This window comes from Tachyglossus aculeatus, chromosome 14 (genome assembly GCF_015852505.1).
Source record: "Tachyglossus aculeatus isolate mTacAcu1 chromosome 14, mTacAcu1.pri, whole genome shotgun sequence".
NCBI lineage: Eukaryota > Metazoa > Chordata > Mammalia > Monotremata > Tachyglossidae > Tachyglossus > Tachyglossus aculeatus.
In genome coordinates, this window is record NC_052079.1 from 45,586,490 (window position 1) to 45,607,740 (window position 21,251).

At 46.8% G+C, this 21,251-nt stretch overlaps 1 protein-coding gene across 1 annotated transcript in view; it reads left to right on the forward strand.

Moving 5' to 3' along the window:
* The first annotated feature begins 405 nt into the window (after positions 1–405).
* Positions 406–21,251, forward strand: part of BTBD11 (BTB domain containing 11) — a 218,510-nt gene continuing 197,664 nt past the window's right edge. The window contains exon 1 of the mRNA XM_038756073.1: positions 406–1,396. Coding sequence (XP_038612001.1) covers positions 406–1,396 — 991 coding nt within the window. The remainder of the gene's footprint in view (positions 1,397–21,251) is intronic.

Consider the following 21,251-nt stretch of genomic DNA (forward strand, 5'->3'; position numbering starts at 1 on the left):
CCCGCCCCCCTCCGCTCCGCTCCGCTCCGCCGGCCGGCCGGCGCTGCGGGCTGGGGAGCGCTGCGGGCTGCGGAGCGCTGCGGGCTGCGGAGCGCTGCGGGCTGCGGAGCGCTGCCGCTTTGGGGGCCGGCCCGGGCACGGGGGAGCGGAGCAGGGGCACGGGGGACCCGGGCGGGCGGACTCCCTCCTCCCGATCTCGGCCCGGACGGGGCCAACGCGGGGCCGAGCCCGGACGGGGCCACACATACTTTTTGGGTTTTTTTAAAAGGGCGAGGAAGGCGGGTAAAGAACCGCGGGCCGTTCGTGCCGGGGCCCGCGGGTCCCCTGGGCCGAGCCGCCCGGCCGCCTTGCCGCCCCCCCCCCCTCCGCCGTCCCGGGGGCGTTGCAGCATGAAGTGCCGGCGCGATGGCCAGGCGAGGTAGGAGCGCGGTGCCGGCGGCGGCGACGGCGGCGGCGGCGGCGACGGCGGCGACGGCGGCGGCCCGGACCCTGGAGGACCTGACGCTGGACTCGGGCTATGGTGGCGCGGCGGACTCGGTGCGCTCGTCCAGCTTGTCGCTGTGCTGCAGCTCCGATTCCCAGCCGGCGGCCCCGGCCCATGGGGGCCCCCGCCGGCCGCGCCTGACGGGCTCCATGCCCAGCCGCCACGGCAGCTTCGACACGGTCAACACCGTGCTGGGGGACGAGGCGGAGGGGCTGGACTGCGCCGGGCAGCAGGGGCCCCGGCTGCTGCCGGACCTCGACGAGGTGCCCTGGACGCTGCGGGAGGTGGAGGCGCTGCTCCTGCGGGCGCGGGAGCCCAACGGGGCGGCCTCCTCCTCTCCCCCGTCCCCGCTGCCCGCGGACGCGCTGGCCCGGCTGTCGCTGCTGGTGAGCCGCGCGCTGGTGCGCATCGGCCGGGAGGCGCAGCGGCTGAGCCTGCGGCTGGCCAAGTGCGGCAAGGAGGAGGTGCGCAGCGCCGTGGCCATCGTGCTGTCGTGGGGGCTGGCGGCCGGCTGCGCCCGGGCCGCCCTGGCCGCCCTGTCCCTGTACGACATGGGCCGCGGCCGGCTGGGCCGGGCCAAGGCGGCCCGCTGCGGCCTCACCTTGTCGGTGGGCCGCGTGCACCGCTGGATGCTGGACGGCCGCCTGGCGCTGCGCGTCCACGAGCACGCCGCCATCTACCTGACGGCCGGCCTGGAGAGCCTCTTCCGCGACGTGTACGGGCGGGCCCGGGCCGGCCCGGCCTCCGAGCCCTCCGCCGCCGCCGCCGCCTCCTCCTCCGCCTCCTCCTCCGCCGCCGCCGACCCCCGCGCCTTCACCCTGGAGACCCTGGACCGGACGGTCTCCAACGACCCGGAGCTCTGGGGGCTGCTGCAGCCCTACCAGCACCTCATCTGCGGCAAGAACGCCAGCGGTGAGAACCCCCCCCTCCCCTTAATAATAACATTAATAACGGCATTGATCGTACTGATTGATTGATAGAGAAGCAGGAACGCCGGCGGGGAGAACCCCCCTCCCCTTAATAATAACATTAATAACGGCATTGATCGTACTGATTGATAGAGAAGCAGGAACGCCGGCGGGGAGAACCCCCCTCCCCTTAATAATAATATTAATAACGGCATTGATCGTACTGATTGATAGAGCAGCAGGAACGCCGGCGGGGAGAACCCCCCCCCCACCCCTCTCTTAATAATAATAATAATAACGGCATTTAGTACAGTGCTCTGCACACAGTGAGCGCTCAATAAATACCGTTGATTGATTGATTGATAGAGAAGCAGGAACGCCAGCGGGGAGAACCCCCCCCGCCCTTAATAATAATAATACTAATAACGGCATTGATCATACTGATTGACAGAGAAGAAGGAACGCCAGCGGGGAGAACCCCCCCCCCCACCCTTAATAATAATACTAATAACGGCATTGATCGTACTGATTGATTGATAGAGAAGCAGGAACGCCGGCGGGGAGAACCCCCCCCCCCCTTAATAATAATACTAATAACGGCATTGATCATACTGATTGATAGAGCAGCAGGAACGCCGGCGGTGAGAACCCCCCCGCCCTTAATAATAATAATATTAATAACGGCATTGATCGTACTGATTGATTGATAGAGAAGCAGGAACGCCGGCGGGGAGAACCCCCCTCCCCTTAATAAGAATAATAACGGCATTGATCGTACTGATTGATAGAGCAGCAGGAACGCCAGCGGTGAGAACCCCCCCCAGCCACCCGTCTCTTAATAATAATAATAATAATAATAACGGCATTTAGTACAGTGCTAAGCACTTAGGACAGTGCTCTGCACACAGTAAGCGCTCAATAAATACCATTGATTGAACATACTGATAGAGAAGCAGGAACGCCAGCGGTGAGAACCCCCCCCCCCCAACCACCCCTCTCTTAATAATACTAATAACGGCATTGATCATACTGATTGAGAGAGAAGCAGGAACGCCAGCGGTGAGAACCCCCCCGCCCTTAATAGTAATAATACTAATAACGGCATTGATCATACTGATTGATAGAGAAGCAGGAACGCCGGCGGGGAGAACCCCCCCGCCCTTAATAATAATAATATTAATAACGGCATTGATCGTACTGATTGATAGAGAAGCAGGAACGCCAGCGGTGAGAACCCCCCCCACCCCTCTCTTAATAATAATAATAACGGCATTTAGTACAGTGCTCAGCGCTTAGTACAGTGCTCTGCACACAGTAAGCGCTCAGTAAATACAATTGATTGATCATACTGATAGAGAAGCAGGAACGCCAGCGGTGAGAACCCCCCCACCCTTAATAATAATAATACTAATAACGGCATTGATCATACTGATTGATAGAGAAGCAGGAACGCCAGCGGTGAGGAAACCCCCCCCCCCACCCCTCTCTTAATAATAATAACGGCATTTAGTACAGTGCTCAGCGCTTAGTACAGTGCTCTGCACACAGTAAGCGCTCAATAAATACCATTGATTGATCATACTGATAGAGAAGCAGGAACGCCAGCGGTGAGAACCCCCCCCCCAGCCGCCCGTCTCTTAATAATAATGATACTAATAACGGCATTGATCATACTGATAGAGAAACAGGAACGCCAGCGGTGAGACCCCCCCCCAGCCACCCCTCTCTTAATAATAATAACAATAATAATGATACTAATAACGGCATTGATCATACTGATAGAGAAACAGGAACGCCAGCGGTGAGAACCCCCCAGCCACCCCTCTCTTAATAATAATGATAATAATGGTACTAATAACGGCATTGATCATACTGATAGAGAAGCAGGAACGCCAGCAGTGAGAACCCCCCCCCCCCCTCAGCCACCCCTCTCAATAATAATGATAATAATAACGGTATTGATCATACTGATGACGCCAGCAGTGAGAACTTCCCCCCAGCCACCCCCACCCCTTTTTAATAATAATAATCAGTCGTATTTATTGAGCGCTCACTGTGTGCAGAGCACTGGACTAAGCGCTTGGGAAGTACAAGTTGGCAACATATAGAGACAGTCCCTACCCAACAGTGGGCACACAGTCTAAAAGGGCTTATACTATTAACGAGAACCCCTCATTAATAATGGTAATAATAAAGGCATTGATCATACTGATAGAGAAGCAGGAACACCAGCAGTGAGACCCCCCCCCCAGCCACCCCCACCCCTCTCTTAATAATAATAGTAATGATACTAATAACGGCATTGATCGTACTGATAGAGAAGCAGGAACACCAGTGGTGAAACCCCCCCCCCCAGCCACCCTCTCTTAATAATAATAATAAATCAATCAATCAATCGTATTTATTAAGCGCTTAATGTGTGCAGAGCACTGTACTAAGCGCTTGGGAAGTACAAGTTGGCAACATATAGAGACAGTCCCTACCCAACAGTGGGCACACAGTCTAAAAGGGCTCATACTATTAATGAGAACCCCCCCTCTTGATAATGATAATAATAACGGCATTGATCATACTGATAGAGAAGCAGAAACGCCAGTGGTGAGAAGCCACCCCCACCCCTCTCTTAATAATAATAATAATAATGATAATAATAACGTCATTGATCATACTGATAGAGAAAGCTGGAACGCCAGGGGTGAGAACCCCCCAGCCACCCCTCTCTTAATAATAATAATAATAATGATAATAATAACGACATTGATCATAATGATAGAGAAGCAGGAATGCCAGCGGTGAGAACCCCCCCAGCCACCCCTCTCAATAATAATAATAATGGTAATAATAACGGCATTGATCGTACTGATAGAGAAGCAGGAACGCCAGCGGTGAGAGCCCCCCAGCCACCCCCTCCCCTCTCTTAATAATAATAATAATAATAATGATACTAATAACGGCATTGATCATACTGATAGAGAAGCAGGAACGCCAGCGGTGAGAACCCTCCAGCCACCCCTCTCTTAATAATAACAATAATAATAATGATAATAATAACGGCATTGATCATAATGATAGAGAAGCAGAAACGCCAGCGGTGAGAACCCCCCCAGCCACCCCTCTCTTAATAATAATAATAATAATGATACTAATAATGGCATTGATCATACTGATAGAGAAGCAGTAACGCCAGGGGTGAGAACCCCCCCAGCCACCCCCTCTTAATAATAATAATAATAACAACGTCATTGATCGTAATGATAGAGAAGTAGCGTGGCTCAGTGGAAAGAGCACGGGCTTTGGAGGGAGAGGTCGTGGGTTCGAATCCCGATTCTGCCACTTGTTAGCTGGGTGAGTAGAGAAGCAGCGTGGCTCAGCGGAAAGAACACGGGCTTTGGAGTCAGAGGTCGTGGGTTCGAATGCAGACCGCCAATTGTCAGCTGGGTGATAATAGAGAAGCAGCGTGGCTCAGTGGAAAGAGCACGGGTTTTGGAGACAGAGGGTCGTGGGTTCGAATCCCTACTCCGCCTATTGTCAGCTGGGTGATAATAATAATAACCAATGGCATTTATTAAGCACTTACTATATTACTCTATTAATTACTCTATTTTATTTGTACATATTTATTCTATTTATTGTATTTTGTTAATACGTTTTGTCTTGTCTGTCTCCCCCTTCTAAACTGTGAGCTCACTGTTGGGTAAGGACCGTCTGTATATGTTGCCAGCTTGTACTTCCCAAGCGCTTAGTACAGTGCTCTGCACACAGTAAGCAAGCGCACAATAAATACGATTGGGTGAATGAATGAGTGAATAGAGAAGCAGCGTGGCTCAGTGGAAAGAGCACGGGCTTTGGAGTCAGTGGTCATGGGTTCGAATCCCGGCCCCGCCACTTGTCAGCTGGGTGATTAACTAGAGAAGCAGCGTGGCTCAGTGGAAAGAGCACGGGTTTTGGAGGCAGAGGGTCGTGGGTTCGAATCCCACTCCGCCAGGTGTCAGCTGGGTGATGATAATAGAGAAGCAGCGTGGCTCAGTGGAAAGAGCACGGGCTTTGGAGTCAGAGGTCATGGGTTCGAATCCCGACTCCGCCACTTGTCTGCTGGCTAATAATAATAATGGCATTTATTAAGCACTTACTATGTTTCTCTATTAATGTATTACTCTATTTTATTTGTACATACTTATTCTATTTATTTTATTTTGTTAATGTGTTTTGTCTTGTTGTCTGTCTCCCCCTTCTAGACTGTGAGCCCACAGTTGGGTAGGGACCGTCTCTATATGTTCCCAACTTGTACTTCCCAAGCGCTTAGTAGCTGAGAAGCAGCGTGGCTCAGTGGAAAGAGCCCGGGCTTTGGAGTCAGAGGTCATGGGTTCGAATCCCGACTCCACCACATGTCTGCTGTGTGACCTTGGGCAAGTCACTTAACTTCTCTGAGCCTCAGTTACCTCATCTGTAAAATGGGGATTAAGACTGTGAACCCCACATGGGACAACCTGATCACTTTGTATCCCCCCCAGCGCTTAGGACAGTGCATTGCACATAGTAAGCGCTTAACAAATGCCAATATTATTATTATTATTAGTAGTAGTAGTAGTACAGTGCTCTCTGCACACAGTAAGCGCTCAATAAATACGATTGAATGAATGAAAGGAGGTGAGGAGGGGGAGAGGAAGGAGGGGGCTCAGTCTGGGAAGGCCCCAGAGAAGCAAAGTGACTTTCCCAAGGTCACACAGCAGGCAAGCGGCAGAGTCAGGATTAGAACCCACGTCCTCTGAGTCCCAAGCTCGGGGCCTTGCCACTAAGCCACAATCTGTGTGTGTGTGTTTCTGTATTTATCCTGGTTGTTTGTCCGCCTTCCCCTCCGACCCCCCGTTTTGACCTTGAAAACGTGGAATTGAGTTGTTAATAATAATGACGGCATTTGTTAAGCGCTTACTATGTGCAAAGCACTGTTCTAAGCGCTGGAGTTGTGCAGCAGGACACTGGGGAGAGGGGAGAGGATGCAAAAAACCGCATCCCCGCCGGCCGGGACAGGGCCGAACCGGCTTTGGGGAGGCGGTCATTGCAACAGTGCAGTGTGTGTGCTGGAGGGAGTGTTGTGTGTGTGTGTGTGTGATTGTGAGAGTGCAGAGAGTGTGGTGGCGGGAGTGTTGCTTGTGTGTGTGTGATTGTGGGAATACTGCTCTTCTGTGGGATTGCGAGGGTGCAGAGTGTGGTGGCGGGAGTGCTGCCAGTGTGTATGATTGCGAGGGTGCAGAGTGTGTTTCTGCTACATTGCTGCTTGGGTGTGTGAGTGCGATGGGGCAGAGTGTGCGGCTGCGAGAGTGTTGCTTGTATGTGATTGCGAGGGTGCAGAGTGTGCGGCTGCGAGAGGGCTGCTTGCGGGTGATTGCGAGGGTGCAGAGTACGTGACTGCGAGAGTGCTGCTTTTGTGTGATTGCCAGGGTGCAGAGTGTGTGGCTGCGAGAGTGCTACTTTTGTGTGATTGCGAGGGTGCAGAGTGTGTGGCGGGGGGAGTGATGCTTGTGCCTGTGATAACGAGGGTGCGGAGTGTGTGGAGCCGGGAGTGCTGGTTGTGTGTGATTGCGAGGGAGCAGAGTGTGTGGTGGCGGGAGTGCTGCTTGTGTGTGATTGCGAGAGTGCTGCTTGTGTGTGATTGCGAGGATGCAGAGTGTGTGGCTGCGAGAGTGCTGCTTGTGTGTGATTGCGAGGGTGCAGAGTGTGTGGCTGCGAGAGGGCTGCTTGTGAGTGATTTGGAGGGTGCAGAGTGGCTGCGAGAGTGCTGCTTGTGTGTGCTTACGAGGGTGCAGAGTGTGCGGCTGCGAGAGTGCTGCTTGTGTGTGATTGCGAGGGTGCAGAGTGCGTGTCTGCGAGAGTGCTACTTTTGTGTGATTGCGAGGGTGCAGAGTGTGTGGTGGCGGGAGTGCTGCTTGTGCATGTGATTGCGAGGTGCAGAGTGTGTGGTGGCGAGAGTGCTGCTTGTGTGATTGGTAGTGTGCAGAGTGTGTGGTGGCGGGAGTGCTGCTTGTGTGTGATTGCGAGGGCGCAGAGTGTGTGGATGCGAGAGTGCTGCTTGTGTGTGATGGCGAGGATGCAGAGTGTGTGCCTGCGAGAGTGCTGCTTGTGTGTGATGGCGAGGGTGCAGAGTGGCTGCGAGAGTACTGCTTGTGTGTGATTGTGAGGTTGCATTGTGTGTGATTGCGAGGGCGCAGAGTGGCTGCGAGAGTGCTGCTTGTGTGTGGTTGTGAGGGTGCAGAGTGTGGTTGCGGGAGTGCTGGATGTGTGGATGCAGAGTGTGTGGTGGCGGGAGTGCTGCGTGTGTGTGATCGCGAGAGTGCAAAGTGCTTGTGTGGGGGATTGCGAGAGTGCAGAGTGTGGTTGGGGGGTGTTGCCTGTGTGTGATTGTGAGGGTACAGAGTGTGTGGCTGCGAGAGTGCTGCGTGTGTGTGATTATGCGGGTGCAGAGTGTGTGTATGGGATTGCGAGAGTGCAGATGTGCGGCTGCGGGAGTGCAGCGTTTGTGTGGGGTTGCCAGAGTGCAGAGTGTGCGGTGGCCAGTGTGAATAATGTGTAGTTGCGGGAGTGCTCTGTGTGTGTGTGTTTGTGATGGCGAGAGTGCAGTGTGTGTGGTTGCGGGAGTGCACAGTGATCCTGGCGGTGGGTGTGCTGCGCATCTGGATGTTAGCTTTTCCTCCTGAACCGGCGGGAGGAACGAAGGCCTAAGACCTGAGAAGACAGAGCAGTTTTTATTCAATCAGTAGTATTTATTGAGCGCTTACTGTGTGCACAGCACTGTACTAAGCGCTTATTGATTTATTCCACTGAAGGATCTTTTTTGGGGGGGTGAGGGGGAGGAACAGGAGGTCCTGGAGATACGGGTAAAGTCACGGACGAAAAATTGGGGGGGAAGGGCTGCTGTCCCTTGGAGAGAGAAAGCTAGCTCACTGACTGTCTCAGCCTGAGCTAGACACTTCAAAGATTGAATTTTCCACAGGAAATGGCATGAGGGTAACCCGAGATTCCCAAAACGAAATAAAACTTTGTTACATATTCAGCGGCTTGGCCGGAGGTTGCGGGGTTGGAGCTGGCCCTGCTGAGAGCTCACCTCCTCCAGGAGGCCTTCCCAGACTGAGCCCCTTCCTTCCTCTCCCCCTCGTCCCCCTCTCCATCCCCGCATCTTACCTCCTTCCCTTCCCCACAGCACCTGTATATATGTATATATGGTTGTACATATTTATTACTCTATTTATTTATTTATTTATTTTTCTTACTTGTACATTTCTATCCTATTTATTTTATTTTGTTGGTATGTTTGGTTCTGTTCTCTGTCTCCCCCTTTTAGACTGTGAGCCCACTGTTGGGTAGGGACTGTCTCTATGTGTTGCCAATTTGTACTTCCCAAGCGCTTAGTACAGTGCTCTGCACATAGTAAGCGCTCAATAAATACGATTGATTGATTGATTGATTGATTGAAATGTCGTCTTTCTGGACAGATTTCATTCATGTCGCTGCTTGTTTCTCCCATAGGTTGGTACACAGATGCAACGTGCCAATGCTCTAGTGTCTGGGAGAGCGGGTGTGCTTAGGAGCAGTCTCCCTCAGAAAATTCTCACTACAAAGGTTCTGTTACTCGGTTTCCGTAATTTTTGTTTGCAAGGAGGGTGAGGAAAGCAAAAATCCCGAGAGTACGTAATAATAATAATAATAATGGCATTTATTAAGCACTTACTGTGTGCAAAGCACTGTTCTAAGCGCTGGGGAGGTTACAAGGTGATCAGCTTGTCCCACGGGGGGGCTCACAGTCTTCATCCCCATTTGACAGATGAGGGAACTGAGGCCCAGAGAAGTGAAGTCATCATCATCATCATCAATCATATTTATTGAGTGCTTACTGTGTGCAGAGCACTGTACTGAGCGCTTGGGAAGTACAAATTGGCAACATATAGAGACAGTCCCTACCCAACAGTGGGCTCACAGTCTAAAAGACTTGAAGTGACTTGCCCAAAGTCACACAGCTGACAAGTGGAGGAGCTGGGATTTGAACCCACAACTTCTGACTCCAAAGCCCGGGCTCTTTCCACTGAGCCGCGCTGCTTCCCTCCTACGTGGTAGGAGGGCTTGCCAAGACGCGTCACCCAACTTTACCACCCTAACCCCCTTCCTTCCCCTCCATGCCAATGAAATGGATATTTCTCTAATGCCAAGAATTATCTCTGACATCTGAGAACCTGGTCCAGTGAAGTCCTGGGAGAGAGGTGGTGTATGTCAGGGGGTGTTTATGCATCCGTCCACCAACCCCAGGGAGAGTGTGATTCACAAACGTAAAATGCCACAAAAGGCAAGACTTGAAATGGGAAAAAGGAGCTAAAACTCCAAGATGCCTGCTGCTTAGTCCTGCTGGGTGAGGTATAGGGCACAGTTGCTTTCCCATTGTTTTGCCATCCTCTAATAAAAGACCCTCAGAACTGCAGTACGGAGGGGGTCATTAGGGACGGTTGTGGCCCAGGGTGTCCATTCCTTTTCTTTCTCTTAATTATTTTGATTTTTATAATGATCCACATCGTCCTACAACAGTTTTGGGCGTGTGTGTGTTTTTCTTAAAGCAACAACTGGAGAGAAAAAACCTCACAGTTTGGTCAGTTTTAATGGGCTTTGGTTTTGTCTCTGCCCTATCAGAGCATTTTTTTCATCGGGAGTTTCATTTGGTCTGTTAGTTTTGTGTTTTTAACTCCCTTGGTGTCAGCTTAGTTATGGAGTGTCTTAATTTCATTTTCACCTCTTTATCTCATTTCTCTGGACTTTTGAGTTTTTCATTTCCACTTCATTTGTTGATTGTCTTAATCTTACTCTCCTGCTCTGTTCTGTGCCCTATAAATATGCACCTCTCTCTGGTCTTAAACGGAACCAAAATGGTTGCAGTTTTCAGCCTTATTCGAGGTGACCCATTTAAAGAAATCCCCATTTTAGGCAGTATAAGTTTTCAGTGTCTTCAAGTAGAATGGATTTTAAGTGGGTGCTCCTTGATGATGATAATAATAATACTTCAGTCATTTATAGTTTCTTTCATCCCAGGATCTCAAGTTGCTTTTTGCCCAGTAATTAGTAAGGACGTACATACCTCATTTCTGACACTTCTCAGTTGGCATTTCTGTCTTTTCCTTTTTTCTTTCCTTTGATCATCTCGTATTCTTATTCTAAACATTAGCCTTGTAACTTTCTCGTACAGTTTGATGTCAGTAGACTGTCATGGAACATGACTGAGTTGGGCGTGGTATGACATTTTAAACTCCAGCTTCTGAAAAGCAAATGATTTCTTTATTAATCTATCATTACTGTTATTTCATCCAGGAAGGTGCTGTTTTCCACCTCATAAGTATAAATTAATTTTTTTCATTTGAGCTGGTAGAGGGCCACTTGTGTATGTGTTGAGGGGAGAGTTTGGCCTTTATTGTGGGGCCCAAGCATTCCTGTTGTTTTAATTTTGTTAGTAATCAATATAATTAGAGAGGGAGCAGTGGCCTTATGACCTGGACAGAGGAGTCAAGCACTCTGATTACAAGTCTGTCATTGACTTGCTTTTATGACCTTCCAGACAGTCATTGAATTCATTTGTAAAATAATAACAGGAATACTGATGTACAGTGGAGGGAGATTTGTATGGATTCCCTAATTACAGTGTAAATAATTTAGTAAGCATAAAATCCTAATGATAATAGCAATAGCACGTACCCAAGTTGGGTAAATTCTGCTTCGTGACGTGTTTATGCACATTTAAGGAACGAGTTATTTCAAGTCAATTTCCTTGAGATAGTGAGGAACATATTCTAAGACACTCGCATAGTGATGTGGTTGGTGTTCTCCCATCAGTTCTAACGAGATAACTATTTGTAAGTACAGTTGGATAATATGTCATCAATAGCAGCTTGGCAATTAATTCCGACTGGTATACGTTATACTTCAAAATAAAGTCTTTTCTGGAAGGGGAGATAGGCATAAATTGTGCCATATCCAAGTTTTAAAAATAATCACGTGACAAGCATATTGGACTAACTGAATTTTCTTGGATCTAATCTCTCACATTATTTCAGGTTGACCACAGGGAGTGCTCCATACATCCAAGATGCCCTAATGGCTCTGTGAAACCTGAAAAATATCATTCTTTTTTTTTTTTTTGGCTAATGATACCAGAAGGAGTAGGTACCTGAAAGTAGAGGAAATTCCCCCTTCCAGATACAAAACCCATCAACGGTATTTATTGAGTGCTTATTGTGTACAGGACAACACTTGGGAGAGTATAATACAACAGAGTTGGTAGGCACGCTCCCTGCCCACAAACGAGCTTACAGTCTAGAGGATGTCATCTTTATTCCTTCGGCCCTCCAGGCGCTTCATTTAGAATTCATTCAAATTCTGAATTCCATGCAGGAGTTGGGATTTTTGCTCTGTTCTGTCCAGTTCCAACTCATCAGCTTGGCAGCAAAATTCTTAGTTCAAGAAGGCATCAGGTGGGGCATTTCTTTGCTGTTTCACCTTCCACTCCTCTTCCTGCTCTTTCACCTGAATTCCTGCTGTTGCTGCTTTTACTGCTACAGTGAGTTCACCTGTCTCTTTGGCGTTCCATGAAAAGCTAAATTTCTGCCTGTGTGTTGCTTCCTCTGTGATCTTGGTCAGAAGGCAGGTGAGATCTTTAGAAGGCAGACACACACAGAAGGGAGTGTAAACTAAGCTTCTTGAAGGCATCAGTCGTGTTTACCAACTTAGTGTACTCTCCCAAACAGTACAGTAGGCATAGGAAGTGCTCGGTAAATACCACTGATTTAGTGGGGAGGTGGGGCCCAGAGACCATCTAGGAGACTGTAAGCTCTCCATAGGCAAGGGCATATGTCTTTAACTCCTGTTACTATTTTTTCTGAAGGATTAAGTACACTGCATTGCATTCAGTGGGGGCTGAATCAGGTCGACCCTATCATGAGGATGATTGAGTCTCCACTGAGTTGAATGCATGTGGAAGACATAAAGATGCACATATATGCCTGTCAACAGAGTGGGAAAGAAAATTTGAGAGCTGGGCTAAACTTAAGCAGTCCATAAGAATTCAGAAACAGGTTCAATCATTTTGCTCCCTGATGCTCTCCAGCTGTGGAATCGCTGCTGCAGTGTTTGGAGAAGTGGGGGAGAGGCTTCAGGGGGTATAGGGGTCACATGTGCCAGGCATAATCATGACAGCATCAGAGCAAGTGAAGGAGCAATATTCATGGACTCAGCAGTCACTCTGACCCAGGCTTTCATTCATTCATTCAATCATTATTGATTGAGCCCTTACTGTGTGCAGAGCACTGTACTAATTGTACTTGGAAAGTACAATTCCGGAACAAATAGAGACAATCCCTGCCCACTAAGGGGTCACAGTCTAGAAGCTTACTATGTCCCAAGCTCTGGGGGTAGATACAAGGTTATCAGGTTGTCCCACTTGGGGCTCACAGTCTTAATCCACATTTTACAGATAACCATAGGGATGGTTTGATTGTGATCCTTGGCTAGGGAGGGAGAGAAAAGGAGAGAGGCAGAAGAGACCAAGACTTAAATCAGAGAAAGGGGTTTTTTTATGATGGCAGTGAGACATTTGGAGAGAAAAAGGCCCCAACGTTGGGCCACCCACGGACATCAGAGATGGACCCGGTATCTTTTGGACTAAAACCTAGAGTGGACAGAAAGGATCAGCAAGGAAAAAAGATTTATCTCGAGAAAGGATGAGATCTGTGCTCAGAATCCATGGATGGGAACAGGAACAAATAAGAAAGATGAAAGGGGGAAACAAGAACTGAACAGCTTGGTTTTAAGAAGAGACCAAGGCAAGGTGAGAGGTATAGGAGCTTTTCCTTAAAAAATCCCTAGTTTCTTCCTGATGCACAGAAATAAAATGAAACCTCTGCCATTTACTCCTCACTGCTGCTGTTTCAATTCCCAGACAGCATTTCTGAGACAAGCACGGTTCATGGCAGTTTAAAACACACACACACACACACACACACACACACACACACACACCAAAAAAAAAAAAAAACCAAAAACAAAAACGAAAAACAAAAAAACAAAAAACACGCCTGAGCCGACAGGGCATCTCCCAGTGGTCATTCCAAGGCTCTCTCTTTCTGAATGGACAAGTGTCTGTCTGCTTTTCTGAATTTTTCAACATTGGTATAGACAAAATGTGACACCAGGAAACTTCGGCTCATCCCAGAGTCCTTTCTGGACACACCAGATTTGTTCTTCACATGTTTACTCTAATTGTAATACTACCTTTGTGGATCTCAAGTCATTTATCTAACAAGAATGAATAAACCTTATTTAAATAATGATAATCATCATCATGTGGTGATAGTTGCTAAGCATTTACTATACATCAAACACCGTATTAAGGGCTGGGGCAGATACATGGTAATAATGATGATGATGATGGCATTTGTTAAGTGCTTACTATGTGCAAAGCACTGTTCTAAGCACTGGGGGGGATACAAGGTGATCAGGTTGTCCCACGTGGGGCTCACAGTCTTAATCCCCATTTTACAGATGAGGTAACTGAGGCTCAGAGAAGTTAAGTGACTTGCCCAAGGTCACACAGCAGACATGTGGCGGAGCTGGGATTTGAACCCATGACCTCTGACTCCAAAGCCCGGGCTCTTTCCACTGAACCGTACTGCTTCTCCTCAATCAGGTAATCAGGTCAGGCACAATTTTTAATCCCACAAGGGGCTCACAGCGTAAATCGGAGGGAGAACACGTGTTGAATCCCTATTTTACAGATGAGGAAACTGAGGTCCAGAGAAGTTAAAAGTGACTTGCCCAAGGTTACCCAGCAGGCAAATGGTAGAACCAGGATTAGAACCCAAGTCCTCTGATTTTGGAGCCCGGGCTTTTTACAGTAGGCCAAGCCGTTAAGGGCTCTGTTGTTATTAATGCACCTTTTTTGCATATCAGTATACAGGTCTGGTAACAGAGTTAAGAATGAGCTGCAAATCAGTGGCTAAGTATGAGGTATACCCACAAATCCTGACTACTCCTAGTCTTCCCATTGAGCAGTACTCTCCCTAAATCGTGGTCCTCCATGGAAAGACAGAAAACAATGCCATGTCATTTCTTTGAACTAACAATTTTCAGCCTGAGGTAGCTCCTTATTTTAATTAATGATGGTATTTGTTAAGCACTTACTATGTGCAAAGCACTGTTCTGATTGAAATCCTTTGTGTCTGTAGCTGACAAATCTTCAGGTTGGCTTATCAACTCAGATTTACTGAAGGATAAGAAAAGCAAACAATTTCTTCCTTACATATTTATATTCTGAAGATACTACTGCCTGTGAGACCCAATCTTTAAGTACAGGTGTGGCTGAAAGGACACAGCATGTGCTTGTAAAAGCAACCAATCATCCACACACACCAGTCACATACATTCATAGATGTACAGACATGTTCAGGAGGCAGATAAAGAAATTTTAGTTGAAGCCCGACTGTTTAGTTTGCTGAAAGAATTGGATCTTCGACTTATCACTGTTTTAAAACTTGTTTAAGGTATTCTGTGTGTCAGTGTCAGACACTGTTCTAAGCACTGGGGTAGGTATAAGTCAATTAGGTTGGACACATTCCCTGTCCTGCATGGGGCTCACAGTCTAGGAGGGAGAACAAGAATGGAATCCCCATTTTACACTTGAGGAAACTGAGGCACAGAGAAGTTAAGTGACTTGCCCTAGGTCACACAGCAAAGAATTGACAGAGCAGTTGGCAGAACCGGGGTTAGAACGCGGATCCTCTGATTCCCAGGCCCATACTTTTTCCATTAGGCCATGCTGCTTGGAAATATATCAGCTCGTTTATTTATCCTCTTTTGCTCGGAGTAGGACTTCCTGAAACAATTTTGCTTTTTATTGGAAACCACTCTATGGGTACATTAGGAAATGTGCATTGTTATAAGCGCTTAGTACAGTGCTCTGCACACAGTAAGCGCTCAATAAATACGATTGAATGAATGAATCAAGCTGCTCTTAATATCAGTAGGGAAGAGTGGCCTATGTTAGCGTATAATTACGAGTAGTGAAACCTGGGGAAGCAGAAGTAAAGCCCCTGGCCTTAGCCCCACTGTGCTCAGTAGCTGCATGAGCTGCCGGGAATTGTAGTCGGAGCAATCAGGCAATCTCTTGGGTATTATTGAGTGCTTTCTGGGTGCAGAGCTCACTGTACTAACAGTTTGGAAAAGCATAATACAGTAGAGTTGGTAGACCCAATCCCTGCCCTCAAAGAGTGAGCCCATTGTTGGATAGGGACCATCCTTATATGTTGCCGATTTGTACTTCTCAGGTGCTAAGTACAGTGCTCTGTACACAGTAAGCGCTCAATACGAGAAACAGCGTGGCTACGAGAAGCTGCGTGGCTCAGTGGAAAGAGCACGCGCTTTGGAGTCAGAGGTCATGGATTCAAATGCCGCTCCGCCAATTGTCAGCTATGTGACTTTGGGCAAGTCACTTCACTTCTCTGTGCCTCAGTGACCTCATCTGTCAAATGGGGATTAAGATTGTGAGCCCCCCCCATGGGACAACCTGATCACCTTGTAACCTCCCCAGCGCTTAGAACAGTGCTTTGCACATAGTAAGTGCTTAATAAATGTTATAATCATTATTATTATTAATAAATACAAATGAATGAATGAATGGGGTGAGCACCCAGTTGCTTAAAGAGTTACTATAAACTCCTTGAGGGCAAGGAATATGTCTGCTGGTAATGTCAATATTGTACTTTCCCAACCATTTACTCCAGTGCTCTGCACACAGTAAGTGCTCAATAAATGCATTGATTGATGGATCATTGAACTCTATTGTATTGGATCATCCCAGGCTCTAGTATATGGCTCTGCCCAAGGTAAGCACTCAAGTACTTAATTGATTAACTGTGCATAGAAGGGACTTTTCTTATCTATCCTACAACCATGAGGATGACTGCTGGTGGCAAGTGAACAGATTGGCCTCCCTGGCCAACTTTGGGAATCCAGGAGGGACATGGTTATCGTTCAGTTAGAATGTGTTTATGGAGTATCTTCATGTTTTGAACACTGGAGTGTTCCAAATTAAAGAAGGGACATGGTCCCTGCTCTGAAATTTCTCCCACTGTAAAGGAGGGAAACGATGGATTAGCATACAGTCAACATAAATAGGATTATGTAGTCAATAAGTAAGGTATGGATTTGGGGAATTTCAAATAATTAGAGGAGTAATGATCAAGTTTTTTAAAATTAGGGCAGAAATGTCATATTTTAAAAATTTCAGAAGTTGGGGACTTTATAATTCATATACAACATCCGCATGCCAATTGTCTTTCCACTACTAATTCTCTCTGATATCTTCAGGTGACACAAATAGATGAATGAATGCATTAAAGACCAGGTACCCGTTGACATACCTAGCAAGGATAAAGTAAAATAGCTTAATTTAGGGTGTTGGATTCCATTTTCAAGCCAAAACTTAATCATTTCATCTAAATTGTGGTTTGAAGGTGAAGGATTACACTGGAGCGAGAAGGATGATGACTGACATGAGGCATAAGCTCAAACTTAAGCAAACCTCAAACCCTTCAGTGGAAGGAGAGAACTCACCTGCATACCCCCTGCCCCCATTTTTATAATGATTCAGGGGAGTTTAAATTGGGATAAATGAGATAAAGCCCTATTACTCTACCTCCTAATAATTATTTCAAATATTCCAATAAGGAGTTGAGAATGAGGAATCTATTCCTGGCAGGGTTAGGTAATAGATTGAGTTCACAGGGCTCATTTTTCCTTTTAGGGGGGGATGGTATTTGTTAAGTACTTACTGTGTGTCAAGTGCTGTTCTAAGCACTTTGGTAGTTACAAGTTTATCAGGTTGGACACAGTCCTTGTCCTCCATGGGACTCACAGTCTAAGCCTGTTAATCTTGTCTAATTCTAGATAGTGTAAGAATGTGTGCTCCTAAGGGGAGAGGGGTTCTACTATCACCCTGTTCCTGTGCAGTTAGCAAGGTCATTTAAATGCTAGAAAGGGCAGAGGTAAAGTGAATTGTGGAATGTAATGTGGGTAAAATTCTCTCACAAGCCCAAACAGGTGATTCCAAATGTACACCTTGAAAGGTAAAGTAGGCAGTAAATACCAGTGATGTATTGATTGACTCCTGTACCGAAGCGTCTCTGCTTGTGCATTTCCTTACTTGGAATATAGTGCTCCTCATTTGATGCCTCACGTGCATGATGATGAGGGATTATAAAACACTAACTGAACTACTGAATGGTAGTTTCCATTTGTTCTCTCGTGAGGCCGAATCTAGTAGGTACAGCAGCTACCTTTTATTATTATTATTGTTAATAATAATAATACCAACAATAATAAGTATATTTGTTAATACATGTCAAGAATTGTACAAAGTTCTGGGTACAATCTGGTCAGACGCAGTCTTCCCACATGGGGCTCACAGTCCAAGGGAGACAGAGAACAGCTACTGTATCCCCATATTATAGATGAAGCACTTGAGGTACCCAGAAATCAAACGATTTGCCCAGGGGTCATACGGCAGGCAAGTGGCAGAGCTGAGAGTTTAGAATCCAGGTCCTCTGACTCCCAACCATGGGCTAATTCCACTTGGGCAGGGAATGTGGCTGTTTATTGTTATATTGTACTATCCCAAGCACTTCGTACAGTGCTCTGCACACTGTAAGTGCTCAATAAATATGATTGACTGACTTTGATCCCAAATTAAATAGAACCATGAATCTGCCTGTCAAATAGAGGTGGGCCAAGAGTCTACCCAGTTGGGAATCTCCGTTGTGCTAGAGTTCTTATCATTTACCCCTCAGGAAGTTAGATACAGGGCAGCCAGCATGGCCTAATAGGGCACAAGCCTGGGAGACAGAAACTCCTGGGTTCTAATTCTGAATCTGCCACTTGTCTGCTGGTTGACCTTGGGCGAGTCACTTAACTGGTCTGTACCTCAGTTACTGCATCTGTAAAGTGGGGATTAAGACTGTGAGCCCCATGAGGGTCATGAACTGTGTGCAACCTGATTATCATGTATCTAGCCTAGCACTTAGTACAGTGCTTGGCACATAGTAAGTACTTAACAGATGACTTTCTCCCTCATACTTAGACTGTGAGCCCCAGGAGAGACAGGGATTGGGTCCGGTCCATTTATCTTGTATATACCCCAGCGCTTAGTACTGTCCTTGGAACATAGTAAGCACTTATCAAATTTTACAGTTATTATTATTAGCTTCGGTTGGGAGACAATTACAACAGGGCCACCCAGGGAGGTGGTGGATTAGTACAAGTTTGGGCAATCCATTCTTAGTTGCCTTCAACTCTCCAGAATGCTCCTTACTAAAAGAGTATCTATTGTCCCCTAAAAGAGTTATTTCAAGGGCTTCAGTCAATCAATCATATTTTCTGAGTGTTCATTGGATTCAGAATACTGTACTAATGAAAACCATGAAAACCATGTGGCTTTGTTTCCACATTTTTACCTAAGCTAAAGTATTAAACCCACCCTACTCATCCTTTGGTGTCCAGACTTCCTTTAACTCTGGAGAAAGAGCAGTTGAAATAGCCGTTCTAAATACAACTTATTTGCTTTTCTAGAAGTTCACAGACAAATCTTTCTGTTTTCAGCTCAGAAGAATGCTGTTACGGTCTTAATCACTCATCATCTTGTCCATAAAGTAAGATGAGTTTTCTGTGAAAGTAGAAGTGGGAGGTTATTGATCATACATTCCATGAATCAAGGGGAAGTTTGTTTTCATTTGAATCGAATGAGATGAGGGGTTTGTTATTACTGCATTTTGGTAACAAGCAGCTATTGTGTATATGTATGCTTGTGTATCAGTTTAATGGAATGGATCGGGGTCAAGTATGTACCATGATTCCATGCTGAGGTCTTTGCCAGCAAGTATTTGTTTCATTGCTTGCATAAAAAATATACACGTACTTTATTTTGAAAGCATCTCTTTCTGGTAAAAGCGTTGCATTTCCTTTGAAGAAAATAAGAATTTCTTACAAGTCAACCAGAGGCAAGTCTTTTTTTTTTTCTTCACTTCATCTGGGATATACTTTTTATTGTGAATATATTTGGATCCGAAGATGTGTTTTCTGTTAGCCTGTTTATGGGCAGGTATCTGCTAATTCTGTTGTATTGTACTCTCCCAACCGCTTAGAGTAGTGCTCTGCACATATTCAGTGCTCAATAAGTACAATTGATTGATAGGCATTTAGGGTAGCCATCTGGAAATATGGTAGATTAAAAAAATTAGAAGATGCAGTTTTTTGTATCCATTTCAATTTTTTGTATCCATTTCAGTGGTGTCTGTTTCCTAAGAATATCTGGTACCTGTTCTTACAGAAGCAAGATCCCACCCAAGTAGGGAAATGTCCAGGGTATTTCCATTAAACATCGAGGAAAATTAAAGTTGTAAACAAGTGACTTGTGCAGCAGGATTTCCTCCCAGGTAGCTTGTTCCCAATCAGTTTTTCAAGTTTAGCAAAGTAGATTTTTTTAAATGCAGGAATTTGGTGAAGGGGAGTGTCTCATTCATTCCACGTGGGGCCGTGCGAAGGACTGTGGAGTGAAAACCTATGTTTGTTGCCAGCAATGAACCAAGAACTATGTGGCAGAGAATCAGAGCAAGCCAAGCTTCCACATGCCTGAACAGCCCCACGAACAGCTCTGCCTTATAAGTTTGATGGAGGGGGGGCGGGGAAGAGTGGTCAACAGAAGTGTTTACTAAAAGAATTAGATCGACGTCCGTGTCCATCTCAGTTGCCATCTCTTGTAACTGCAGGTCTGGCCTTCCAGGAGGAGGCAGCGAGAAAGTTCCAGAGGAGAATTTGAGGGGAGAGCTCAGTTTTCTCCATTAGGAGTACTTGTACTGAGTTGGTGCGGGGGTTGGCTTGCTGCAACTTGCTCAGAATTGTTTAGTTCTGCTGGAAAGACCCACCATTTTATCAATCAGTCATATTTATTGAGTGCCTATTATCTGCAGATAGGCACTGTTCTAACAGATAGGTGCTAAGCGTTGTGGTTTCTGGGTCAGGGTACAGAATTGTTTGGGATGGCAGGAAAGGTTATACGAGCTACAAGTGAAGGGAAGGGGAGAGGAAGAAAGAATGGTTCTGTCCATTTCCTCCCTTTCTGAGCTCCGCTGCTCCCAAGTGCTTTGAGGCTGGAGCAGAAGATTGGAAAACTGCACGTCGGTAGGGATTGAACCAGGGAGAAGCCCTGTAGCCATGGGCTCTTGTGGTCCTGAAAAAGGGTCCCCATGGACTGGAGATAGGTGACATTAAAAGACAAGGCAGAGCCTTAGGGAGGAAGATTTGTTGAAATAAGTGGCGTTCAGGCTGCCAGTGTTATTCCTACTTCTCTCCCTAGCCTGTCTCTGGTGCCCCTTTTCTCCACTGCAGAATATTGCAACATGGCTCTGATTTGGGGCTGAAAAGGTAGAGATCTCAGGTTGTTACAGCTTTTGTTATGGGCTACTAAGTTTTATCAGGGGTCTCAAGGAAAAAGAGATAGGGAGCATTTAGAACCAGTCCTTGCATTTAGAACCATTTAGAGTCGAATAATTGTCAAATACTTGGAAAGGAAAGAAAGCCCAAAGATTAGGTAGAGGAACTGCCCCCTTTACAAAATTCTAATTCATCACAGTTAGTTGGCCTTAACATATATTTTCATTACTGCCTTTGGACAGTAAGCACTTAATAAATATCATTGATTGATATAACATGAATGCAGATTAAGGCTTCATAGAAGAAGCAGTGTGGCTAGTGGAAAGAGCACAGGCCTGGGAATCAGAGGACCTGGT